The 13,137-nt window shown below is 35.5% G+C and overlaps 2 protein-coding genes across 2 annotated transcripts; both read right to left on the reverse strand.

Annotated features, from left to right (window-relative positions):
* Positions 1-375: 375 nt before the first annotated feature.
* Positions 376-5,252, reverse strand: LOC140790962 (argininosuccinate lyase, chloroplastic-like). The gene is made up of 7 exons (XM_073141284.1): positions 4,895-5,252; positions 3,996-4,259; positions 3,353-3,469; positions 2,853-3,001; positions 1,402-1,693; positions 1,083-1,247; positions 376-921 (listed from the first exon to the last, which is right to left on the reverse strand). Exons 1-7 carry the CDS (start codon positions 5,198-5,200, stop codon positions 673-675), a joined length of 1,542 nt encoding a protein of 513 aa, XP_072997385.1. The 5' UTR covers positions 5,201-5,252; the 3' UTR covers positions 376-672.
* A 956-nt stretch (positions 5,253-6,208) lies between these two features.
* LOC140790918 (argininosuccinate lyase, chloroplastic-like) lies at positions 6,209-12,037 on the reverse strand. Its single transcript, XM_073141235.1, has 7 exons — positions 11,634-12,037; positions 11,062-11,325; positions 9,816-9,932; positions 8,389-8,531; positions 7,358-7,649; positions 7,100-7,264; positions 6,209-6,744 (listed from the first exon to the last, which is right to left on the reverse strand). Exons 1-7 carry the CDS (start codon positions 12,033-12,035, stop codon positions 6,496-6,498), a joined length of 1,632 nt encoding a protein of 543 aa, XP_072997336.1. The 5' UTR covers positions 12,036-12,037; the 3' UTR covers positions 6,209-6,495.
* Between the last annotated feature and the right edge of the window lie 1,100 nt (positions 12,038-13,137).

Genomic DNA, 13,137 nt, shown 5'->3' on the forward strand with positions numbered 1-13,137 from the left:
AATATTTAGAAAGTTAAATATCAATAAAAATATATAAGAGGACGTACGTAAGAATAAACAATAGTTCGGTTATAGTTAAGGATCCAAGTATAATTTCCCTAAAAGAGAGTGGCCACCCAATGTATGAACAAAATTAAATAGGATGGGATCTCATTTTAGTGCCTTTTAACTGGTTTAGCTTTGTCTTCAAAGGTCAAAAAGGTTAAGAGAAATTAGGTTCACCAAGAAATAAATCAGTGGGAATTATGATGAACATAGCGCAAGCAAAACATTTCATCATTCCAGTCTTTTTCTTCCAACCTTCCATTCTCAAAGCAATATCAAAGAGAGAGAGAACAAAATTGTGTCATCGGCATCCCGAAGAACAACAGACAGTTAATTAACCCATTCCTAATAAATTCATAAATTAAGCATCACACAGAGAAGATTTGAGAAAAGAAGTACATAACAATTTGTCTCGCCCTCATGATATCAAAATATATAAATATCAAAATAACCCAGAAAGATAGCATGCTGTTGCTACTTGCTTACCAAAAGTACCTACTTTTCAGCGAAAACGATTCTCTAAAACCTTAGTAAATTGCTCGAAGCTCCTTGCCGAACTCGATGGCTTCCTTTGAGATGTTGAAATCTGGGTACTCACTCTGATCACCCACTCAGCCCAATTACTGCTTAAAGAATCTCAAGCTTTGAGACCCAGTAGCTAAGTTGCTCAGCCACTTGTTCTGAACCTGTCGATCCATAGGAGGTAAATTTCTTTATAGACTTTTCCACTCCTAAGAAGTCATAAACATCCTCCTCAAAGACAGGATTTATCTTATGTAGATCGTCAAGAGTAAGCTCCGAAAGTTGACACTTCCTTGCAATGCACAAAGCAACAGATTTTCCAACTATTTCATGAGAAGTTCTGAATGGTATTCCCTGTGCACAAAGGGCAAATGAAACAAAATTCCATATGATTAAACGCAAACAGTGAAATCAGAAAAGCTAATGAACAACAAATCTCCATTATCACATTCAACTGTAGATGCTAAGATAATCGCACTTGTCGAACCTGAAAGGCAAAGTGATGAGGAGTTCACCTTCTTTACCAGATAATCTGCAAGGGTTGTGGCATCGAGATGGCCAGCTGGTAGAGCACTTTGTATTTTTGCCTGGTTGAAAGAAATGTTTTGTGCAAACTCAGTAGTTACCTCAAGCATCCCTAAAATGGTTTTGACACTGTCAAACAAAGGTTCCTTGTCCTCCTGTTCCAAGAGAAAAAGGAAAAAGAAAGCATCATGAGGTCCAAACTTCTCTGTAAGATGAAGATGACCACACACTCCGCTTGTGCCTAGCTATTATTATTGTATACATGTATGAGCTGAAGATAAAAATACCAAATGAAATTTCAAACTGTACCTGAAGATCACGGTTATAGGCTTGTGGAAGCCCTTTGCACAGGACAAGGAGAGTTACAAGGTCTCCAACAACTCTAGCAGATTTTCCACGAACAAGTTCCATTGGATCTGGATTTTTCTTCTGTGGCATGATGCTGCTTCCAGTTGAGACGGAATCACTTGGTATCAAGAACCCAAACTCCTCTGATGCCCACAAAACCCATTCTTCACCAAGTCGTGAAAGATGAATGGCTATGATAGAGTTAGCTGACAGAAACTCCAAAACAAAATCACGATCTGATACTGCATCAATACTGCATATCAATAAAAGCTATCAGGAAGAGAAAAGGACCTGAATTCAGAACAAACAGGATAATTGATGCAAATCACCTGCACCTCAACTCATACGCTTTAAAGTGGAATAACCTCAAGAAGTATCTTACTTCTCGATTATTGATGACAATTAATGCCGTACTTAAAAAAAGCTCATGCTTTTAACAATTCTTGCTCATATGTATCATGTATAACACTCTACAATAAATAAAGGAAAATTTGCAACAAAAGAAAAACCCTACATTATGGATTTTTTAACCCTACCTTATTGTTTTATCTAAAGAGGCCCTTTTTTATCAAAAATATTCAGAAAAGCCAATGAATTAATTTAACCTCTATTAGCTTAGCAGGACAGAAATATTCTGTTTTATTTAAATTAATATTTTTAAAATTTTTAAAATTACCCTCACCATTGTATTTAAGATTTTCCATATAATAAGATAGCAGAGGTAACTTCAGAATTTTAAAAATATTAATCTAAATAAAATAAAATATTTCTGTTTTGTTAAGCTATACACCTAAGGAGAACAGATAAAATATTTCATGACTGTCTAACTGAGATTAATATGTTTGTATAACAGTAACCTAAATAGAAACTTATTTGCAATCTGGAAAGTATCAGCAATAGATTCTGCCCTTCAGTTGATCTTATATCCCACATCAAATAGAGTTTGTAGAGTAGGAGGAGTTCTAACTTCTAAGGTTGGGGAGGAAAATGTTTAGTAAGAAATATAGGACTTTTGGAGGCTCAAAGCCAAGTACTAACTGCCTTCCATATAATACACTGACAACTCAATTGAAGGAGAGAAAGATTAAAGGAACAGACAATTATATAAGGTTTGGTTTGCAAGGGATGGCAAAATAGAAGGATCATGTGGAAAAGTTCCACAACAAGATGCCATGGAAGTTCCTAAATCTATCCATCCATTATTGTATCTTGCCACGCACAACTATTTTGAAATAAAGATACAAATCAAGTTGTGTTATACAAAACCACAGCATGTAAGCATACAAGAGGTATGTAGTTGAATTTCTATGCAAAAGATGGAAGAATAGTAGGCCTGAGACAACAAGTTTTAGTAGGTAAAGAAGTGATCCCTTGCATGTTATGTTAAGCTGTAGGACTTCAGAAAAATATACCTGTTCCTCATAGGGGCAGAAAATTTTAATTCCCTTGAAGTCATGAACCTGTCGATTGGGAGCCCAGTTCCAGCCAAAGCACAGGCACCTAGTGGGCAGAAGTTTAATCGATCCTTGCAATTCACTAGCCGACCAGCATCACGGTCCAACTAACCATATTATCATAACAACATAAGAATTAGTTCGATTTCAACCATGTTTTGTCATCAAGGATGCATCTGTAGTATATCAAAGTGTTCACATACTAATTCCTCATTAATCAAAAAATGCATCTAAAATTATTGCACAGCTTCATGTTAAGAGAATTTTTTTGAGGTAGAAGAGGTCGTATACAACAATTTTAAGTGACAAACACACTTGGCAGTGGAAATAAGTTCCATAACAGAGATGAATAGTATGCCAATGATGAAATGACTTTTCCATAAATAATAATAATAAACAATATGATTTCTGGATCTCTTGAAGCTAAAGGAAACAAGGTATGATTGAAAAAGAAAAACCTGTTCAACATATGACAATAGAAGATGTTGCAGCAAAACAGGCTGCGCCCTCTGCAGATGCGTATAACCAGGAACTATTAATCCTTCATTCCTTATAGCTAATGAAACCAATGCCACCTGAAATTGTAAGAAATGATTCAGGTCTGATTGAAGCATGTAATTCAATAAGTTTAAAGAGAATAGCTGTCAATGTTGATAACTAACTATTGGACTGAACATATGATACATGTAAAAAAGATGTTTTTATCAAGCATCAAAGATTTTTTTATTATCGGAAATGGAACTGTAAAGGAATATCAGAAAGCACACATTGGCATATGACTATCAGAAATTCTGCAGTATTTTTCTACTTAAACTCTTATAACCATTAATAGGACAACTATTACAATATCTACAGTCAACTGTCTTATTACATACACTTCCAAATCATATCTTATAAGAGCAGAATATATCACAGGAGCTAACAGCCTTGATTTTGTCTTTGCACTGTCAATTAGAAAACTATCTACTAAGAGGGTTCTCTTAATTTTATGAAGTAACATATAAACGGATCAAATAGCAGTTAATATTACCAAGAAACACGATTATTACATTTATAGGCCAGTAGCGGTAAGAGCAGGGTGGAGTTATTCTAGAAAGGAACCTGAAGTTGTTTGATGTAAGTGAGAATTTTATCAATGGCTTCACGACACCATAATCTCAGATCTGTTACAACTTGATCATTTCGACTTCTAGCAGTATGCAGCTTCTTTGCAGGTTCGCCAACCATATCAGTGAGTTCTGCTTCTATATTCATGTGTACATCCTCCCTATCTTTTCTCCAATCAAATTCATCGGCTTCAATGCGCCTCTCTATTTCATCAAGACCACACAAAATTCTATCTTTATCATCGAAAGTCATCAGACCCTGTAGAAGCGTAACAATTAGACAAGATAATGAATATTATGAAGAAAAAAAACTGAATCAAAAAGAGGGCAAGAAAAAGAAAAAAAAAAGGAAAAGAAGAAGAATCAGATGCAATGTAAACCATAAAAGAAGACATGCCTTATTTCTCCCTTTTGAAGTTTCTTCTACAGTTGGGCCCTCTACACAGAGGTTAAAAATTTGTTATTTGGAACAACTAGAAGAATTTTGTTAAAACTAAGACAGAGGAGTCTAGACGTAATTCTTGCAGCGCACAGGTGTAACTAACAATCAACAAGTTTTAGTGTCTCAACCTCTTGTCGGTAATTTTAACTATAAATACTATCATACTAAAAGACATATAATAAGACAGGTCTCTCATAAAAGGATCTTCTTTTCATGCTTGGCTAAGATGAACATTTTGAAACTATAATGGAATAAAAAGTTTAGTCGATATGATATTCAAAGAATGCCACAAAAAATCGTGTGCAAATAAGAAACATTTGTATATTGCTGCCCATCTCATCGATTCAAATTGCCTTATCCAGAGGCTATCACATTGTTTCCACCCGGTGAGTAATTTCGTCGAACATTAGGAACGCATAAAATAAAATAAAAAACCGACACCAATAGAATACCTGTTGCGCAAGCATATTGGCGTGGGCCCTACTCCCCATTATATCAAACTTGTAGAGCTGCTTATCGAAGGACACCGACTCGCTAAACCTCTCAACCGCGTCGGTGACGCTCTCCTCGAATCTCCCGCCCCAAAGCTTGTTCTCCTTCGCCTTCGGCGTCGACTTCTCAGACTCCGTGCGCACCATGGCCTCGGACTTGGATTCGACGCTACGAATGCGACGCCGGAGTCGGCGATGGTGATCGGAGGGGAGGGCGTGGGGTTTTGCCAGTTTTGGGCTTTGGAGCGTTTGGAACAAAGATTTCATTTTTCTTTCTCTTTCCTCTTTCGCAATTTGGCTTCTTTCTTTGTTTATTATATTTATACGACAGCACAACATCAACACAGCTCTTGGCCCATCAGTTCACCGTGCTATCATTCCCTGAATTATCACTAACTCTCTTAATTAAAAATTTTATTAGATTTAAAAAAAAATTTAATTAATTAGATGAACAAAAATAGATTTTAATTCTCTTCCTTCTTATAAAATTAGATTTTGAAAAAGTTAGAGAATATTGATATATATCATAAACCGAGAAGATTGAAATAATATATAATATAAAAAAAAAGACGAGGGCATTTTCTCAATTAAAAAAACTTTATTATCTCAAAAAGAGTAGTGTGAAAATATAAGTAATAGTTTTTTACCAAACTATTTATGCCTCAATTATTTTATAATTCAAATTTAATTTCAAAAGGAGTCTATTTTATTATAAATATTATATCAATATTTATTTTTAGATAGAACAACAAACGAGTTTAGCATTTATATTTATAAATTAATGAAATAAAATGTTAATTTTATTAAATACGTAAAACATTCAACTTATTAATAATTTATTTGAAAATGTTTAAATTAAATGCTAATATATTTAGTTAAGTCAGTCTTTTTCTTTTTCTTTTTTTGCTTCATATAAAGCGCTGATCAAATCAGCGTCTTATATATAGGAATAAGATGTTAGATTTATTAGTATTTTCTCTTTTTAAATAAAGTATTGATCAATTTGGTGTTTTATTGATCGTTATAGTGAAATAGATAGCTTTTATTATTAAGTCCAAGAGTAATCTATTTCACATCCACCCAAAAGGAAAAATATCTATAGAAATATATCCCAATCCTCTGGGGAAATCCCGTTTGTGTTGAAGAATATGGATGAGGACTTGTCAATCAAATTCGATGATGATGTTGAGTTGACAATGATCACTGACCTTCAAGAGTGACCCTTTTAGGAGCCTCAGCTTCTGCATGGGTCTAGATCAAGCCAGAGATTTCAAGTTGAAAAAAAAGAGGAAAGGAATGCCATTTATTTCATCCTCATGATCATGAACCCTATAACTTGAACAGTGCATGAAAGTTTTGAGCCATAAATTAACATCTCTATGGCTCTCATGATAACAAATCGATGAATTATCAAAGTGCTATCATATTTGGGTTAATTCCATGCAATTTTAATATAAAAAGAAAAAAAAAAGAACTGTCAAGATTAACTTCTTGTCCAATGGTCATGACAACACTTGCCAGGATCAAAGCCTGTTATGGTGCCATAGGAAAAGATATATCATTCAACTAATGCCAAGTCTTGAAACCCAGAATGTAAGTTGTTTAGCAACACATTCTGGACAGGTTGAACCATATGAGCTTAACTTCTTGACAGAGTTTTCAACTCCTAGGTAATTGTAAACATCCTCCTCGAACACAGGATTTATGCTCTGCAATTCATCGAGAGTAAGGCCTGACAATTGGCACTTCTTCTCTATGCACAATGCAACGGATCTTCCAACAATTTCGTGAGAAAATCTGAAAGGAACACCCTGAAAAGGAAGGCAAGGGCAACCGAAAGTGTTAACTGGCAAGCAGTAAAGGAACAACTATAAAGTTTATAAACATTAATATTCATGAGCGAGATGTTTGTTAAGCAATCTGCGTTTGAAGTGGAAGACTAATATCCGCAAATTCAATCGTACAGGTTACAATGTATTGACTTTCGATCTCATAATCTTCTATCTAAGTTGACACGCTGAGAATTTTTCAGCAGCATTCTGAACTTATATGCAGTATCACAAACTACTAACATTTTACTGTCTAGGTTTATTTTGCAAGCATGACCTCTCATTACTAACCATGCGATATGTCAAACTCTTGAGACAAAGCAATAATATATTTTACCTTCTTCAGAAGATAAACTGCAAGGGTTGTGGCATCAAGATGCCCATCCTCTAGAGCACCTTGTATCCTTTCACGATTGAATGATATACTCTCTGCAAATTCAGTTGATGCTGTGAGCATTTCTGATATAGTTTGAACACTTTCAACAAGAGGCTTCTCATCTTCCTGTTCAACAGTCATGTGTCAAAGATTTTGATATAATTTTCTAAGCCAGGAGAGGATAAAAGATAGGGAATTGACTCGTAATCAAAATTGTACTGGTAGATCGCGATTGTAGCCTTGTGGAAGTCCATAATACAAGACTAGATGAGAAACAAGATATCCAACAACTCTAGCAGAATTTCCACAAACAAGCTTCAGGGGATCTGGATGTTTCTTCTGCTGTGCATTGCTGCTTCCACTTGATACAGAATCACTTGGATTCAAGAATCCAAATTCCTCTGATGCCCACAGAATCCAGTCTTCACAGAGCTTTTTGAGATGATTCGCGGTAGTGGAATTGGCGGATAGCAACTCCATTACAAAATCATGATCTGGTACTGCAGTAGTACTACATAACACTGAAAGTTTTCAGCCAAAAGAAGGAAAAAAATATGATACTAGAATAAAAAATTACCAAGACAAATCATTTGAATCCTCAATCTTAAGGGATTCTTTCCTTACATTCTTGAGCTCTTACTGTGTTCTCGTCACTAATACACCACGGATAATATAGTGGACACAACATATGAAATACTGTTAAAATAATGTTCTTGCAAATCTGCCATGAGAATTAATCATCTAGCAGGCCATATATTGTGCAATAAAAAATAGGTGTTGAGATGAAAGACAACTTCTAAAGTGGAGTTCTGGTTGTGGATATAGTTTCCTCAATATCATTGTTGATGACGCATGAGAAATTACTCTCACAACTTTTTTGACGACTGGATGCTAATCCATTCTAAAGACTAGATTAGATTATCGTTTTCACACTGTAACATAAGATGCCTATCAAGCAATTTCAAAAGAATAATCTCCTATCTTTCTTCCTTTTCATTTGATGACTTTTTCTTTAGCTAAATTTTATATCTAAAAATGCAAACATGGGCACAAGCAATGCAAGAAAAATACTGGCTGCAAGTAAAACATAAGTGCTACTTTCATTTGGAAAGCAGGCGGCTTTTATCCAACAAAGTAGATGAAATTTCTTTAAATATCAAAGTATAGGCAAAGAAACAACTAGTTGCATTCACCAAGTTAAACAGGGGGACAACAGTTAAACGAAATGATAGAAATCTACGAACATATACCTCATAGTGTACTTAAAATCTGAATTCTCTGCAGTCGACAGCCCATCAGCGGGAAGGCCCTTGCCAGCCAAAGCACAAGGAATTAATGGGCAGAAATTCATTCGGTTCTTGCAACCAGTCAGCCGACCAGCATCACGCTCAAGCTGCAGACATCAGCATGTTAATTAGTCCAAGTGAAATAAAACAGATATACAATCACTTTTTCTTCTCAAGGAAGCAAACAAAACTTTTATCTTTCTTTTGTGATCTAACTTTCTGTCAGCTGAAGAATGTTTGTCGCATAAGCAGCAAACTTCAAGGATTAAATCATAATGTTCAGTTCATTTAAAAGGAAGAGAAGTTGTCAAGATACAACTTTAAAAAGCACATCTTTTATTGAAAAGTATAATAATAATAAAAAACAATCATTCGGTCTTTATATCAGTATATTCATCCAAGATATTCTTCACATGCTGCTATTTGGATATAACCTCAGGCAGGATAATGGTGCATGCATCTCCAGATTTGTTAAATGACCAAACCAAGTTTTATCTTGCTATTCCTCAGAGAAAAAGTTCAGGTAATATTTGCTTTGTTGAATTACAGATCACATGCGCCAGAAACAAGAACTTTCAATGCAAGTGACCATGCAAGAGTTTGATCTGCTCCCACTTCTGTGCCTCCGTAGAAAACTTTACGCATGCCTACATCTAAGACCAACTCAAAATTTAGATGGAACTTAAATTTTAGCCAGGGTGAAGTATCATTTCACCAACCAACTCACTCACAGGAATCTCGAGACTTATGCCTTTGCATCTGGCTTATTTAGATTTTGATATGCAGAACTCAGATAATGCATCTTCTGTGTGAGTAGTCACTAGGTGGCTATAGTGCACAGCAGATCTGTCATGACTAGAGTATTTTCATTTCTCTGCTATCCGAGACCACAACTACCACATATCAGAGTTCATCTAGTCATCCTTGAAAGAGAATAGTTTTTTTTCCAAGTCAATTATGAAATGACAGCGTAACCTGGTTCTTGCTAGTTTTTGCATTATAGACACATAATGCCCGAGGGTGGCAAGTGGGGATTGAAACAGGTCGCCGGTGGTGCTTAAGTGTTTTGACTAGCCACTGCATGAGCTCCTCACTCTTCTACGATCGCTGCAGTTGAAGTCCTTCTTAGTGGTTGAAACATTGGACCTTTTCATGGAGTTATTATAGATTTACCTTCATCATCAATAACTCAATCTCCGGTTTATACTTTGCCTAGGTTGAATGACAACCAGGAACCACAATTCAAGCAAAAAGATTGGTCTTCTTCTCACAATATATGCATACTAAGAGTAACCAACAAAATGGTACTTTTCTCCATTTAGCAAATGAAAAATGTTCAGTTACTGGATCTTTCTGAAAGCAGGAGGAAGATGCACATATCAAAATTTTACCTGCTCAACATATGATAAAAGATGGTGTTGTAGCAAAACAGGTTGTGCCCTCTGTTGATGAATATAGCCAGGAATTATCAAACCCTCATTCTTTGAAGCCAAATTGACCAACAGTACCTGAAAAATATAAGTATCTGATGCAGGTTTAGAGACCACATGTATCATGATCATATTGAGCACAAAATGATGATGATGAGAAAGTAGACCATTCTGTTGTTGTACATTATGAGGCAAGTAAAAGTAATAATATCTCCTTTAGTCTCTAACATAGACTCTCGAATTAAGTCACAGATAAGATGCGGATGATAAAATAAAATAGTTGCAGGAAAACATAACAACATCAGCAAGATCATTATGGAGTTGTTTGGCTTCATGTATTTGCAAAAACAGCATCTACATATATTAAGTGTAATATAAAAATTATTTTTTAGTTTATGGATCACATGAAATATCTTTTCGAAGGGCTAAAATGTTCACATGCAACATCTCGATATCTGTTTCAATTAAGTAGATGCTAAATTCTGTCAACCCTTAATAGGAAGAAAAGAGTGATGATACAAGAGTTTTGTTTATATTAATTTTCTCATTTAACACTATAAATATTGTATCTTGAAATACATAAAACCAAATGGCCCTAATGAATAATTGGAATGTTGTGCCTTTTGAAAGTAACCAGTAGTGCGTGTAGTGCAGGTTCCCATAGATTTCGAGAGAATTAGTTGTAAACAAAAAAGACCTCAAAGCTATTTCAATGGTTATTATTAACTTCTCAACAATCAATTATCAAAGAAGGTTTTCTAACTTACAAGGATTCTTCACTAGTAATAGGGATTTCAAAACGTAAAATAACTCTTTGAGTGGAAAACTCCAAAAGTACTCATCCAAAAATATCAACTTGGACTCTGACTAAACTGTGATGAGCAAACTATAAAACATACATGGCCTTCCAAAGTCTTCTTTTACATCTAATCAATGTTCCAGAAGATCTCTCATGCCTCAAATCATGACTAAATCTTTCAGGTGTTGTTAACTGAAACAAACTACTTTACGATTGAAGTTTTATAAAGATATTACTGTACTAAATTTAGCACAAAGAGATGCTTGATTTACATCTTTCTATTTCAGAACACAATGACCAGTTGGATTTCACAATCCACAAACAAACAAACAGAACTGGAGTGCCAGGTAAAAAATTGTGGATAATAAAAGAAAAAGGGAATGAAGACAAGTGACAGCTAGTAGAAACCTGAAGTTTTTTAATGCTGGCAAGAATTTTCTCAATGGATTCCAAGCACCACAAGAGGAGATCTGTCACAACTAGAGCATTTCTACTTCTTGCAATGTGAAGCCTCTTTGCAGGTTCACCAACCATGTTAACAAGAGCTGCTTCTATATTCATATACACATCCTCCTTGTCTAGTCTCCATGTAATTTCCTTTGCTTTAGCCTTTTTGTCCATTTCATTGAGGCTGACCAATATGTCGTCTTTATCTCTGGAAGTGATGAAACCCTGGAAAAACTTTGCTAATTAAGGGAAAATAAGACGATTTTTAATCATATACAAATGATCATAAGATTGAAGAGACGTGACTAGAAACGGTCAAATGTATGCCAAATACCAACAGATCCCAATTCATTTTCTAGTCTCTCTTTATTCTCTCTCTCCATTCGTACGTAGTATATAAACTTCGTCGAAACAAACAAAAAGGAACCGAGCTTTCTCTTCTCTCTTCCCCGCTGATTCTCCCAGTAAACAACATTTAAACCCAAATAAAATCAAAAAGAAAAAGAAGGAGAAAATCTCCAACTACTCAATACCAGTGCGGCGAGCGTGTCAACTTGGGTCCTGCATCCCACGATGGCCTCCTCATACACCTCCTCCGCCTCGTCGGGCCCCTCGGCGGAGCAGGACGACTCACCGTGCTCGGGCGCGTCGCTCCCCTCGTCTGCAGGCTCGACCCGCATCACCTCAATAAGCGATTGGCGCTTCCGAAGCATCCGGAGTAGAAGCAGCATCAATACCTTGGCCGGCGTCGTCTTCTTCTCGGAAGACTCGCTCCGCCGTGGCATAGCTTTTAATCTTCGTTGCGGGGACGGGTGTGAGGGCGGTGGAGGGAGGAGCTGGGAGTTGAAGGATGTATGGTGGTTCGTCAATCGTGCGTATAACGTGTTTGAAGAAATGAAAATTACAGGTAGGTAGCACCATTCTGCGTCAGCCATTGTTACACTACCATCTTAAACTTTGAAGAAATGATTATATAATTATAGATATATGAAATATATCTCTATCTTGTAAAATTTCAGTAATAAAGATGGAATGATAGCTTTTGTACAATAAGTATATATATATATATAAAAAGTAGAGAAGTAGTAGAAATATAAATATGAAAAAGAAAGTAGGTGGTGGAGCAGTGACATGCAAATAAGCTAAGAATTGAAGTACATAGCTGTATTTTCTTAATTATTTTGGGTTTGATATGTTGTTTTACTTCGTAGTATTTTTTATTTTTTTTAATAAAGTTAGGTGTGAGATTTGTGTCCAATAATCTTCATCTTATTTACTTCTTTATATCAAGTTCTAGTTAATTTATTAGTGTCTAATTTAATGAAAGTATTTGCTTATGGATCTGTTTGTCAGGAAAAATAATAATAGTGATGATAAATACTGTGGTCACATAGCGTGGACTGGCGACTGATTGGATAATCATCGGAATGCCAGAGGAGTGCACCATGGAATTGAGATTCTTAGAAGAGAAATATGAATTCTTTGGAAGATATTTGACGGGGTTTTCTATGCTGGTATTGAAGAATAAGATTTTTTTCTGAACATTTATACAGATATTTAATGAAAAACACCTATACTTCTCTGCATCAAGATTAGCTTCTTCTTTTTTCCTCTTTTTTTTACAGACCAACTCTAGAAAAATTGTTTATCTCGACTTTAACCCTAAATAATATCATGGAGAAAATTGTTTAGTGGTTTCGTAGCTTGTCTCAATGGCTTGACTCGGTTGATGACTCGGTAGTGCAGCTCCGCAGTGCAATGATTTAGACCAGGTTTCGGCGGCGTTTGGTTCGGAGCAATTGTTCGACGATGCACAAGACTTGAAGTCTAGATTAGTCCGCTTACTATATTAGCTAAAAATTTGGTGAAGCCTAAGTACCTATATATCAAGGGAGGGTTGACCCTTTGTCCAGCCTATATCTAGCCTTCAGGCTCATTAATATATTAAATTTTTTAATAATTCCAATACACCCTCGGTGGTTAAAAAAGACTAGTAATATATCAAAAATATTAAACATTTTAATATTATTATTATTC

The sequence above is a fragment of the Typha latifolia genome, chromosome 6 (assembly GCF_019914945.1).
Source record: "Typha latifolia isolate L0001 chromosome 6, TyphaL0001v2, whole genome shotgun sequence".
Lineage (NCBI taxonomy): Eukaryota > Viridiplantae > Streptophyta > Magnoliopsida > Poales > Typhaceae > Typha > Typha latifolia.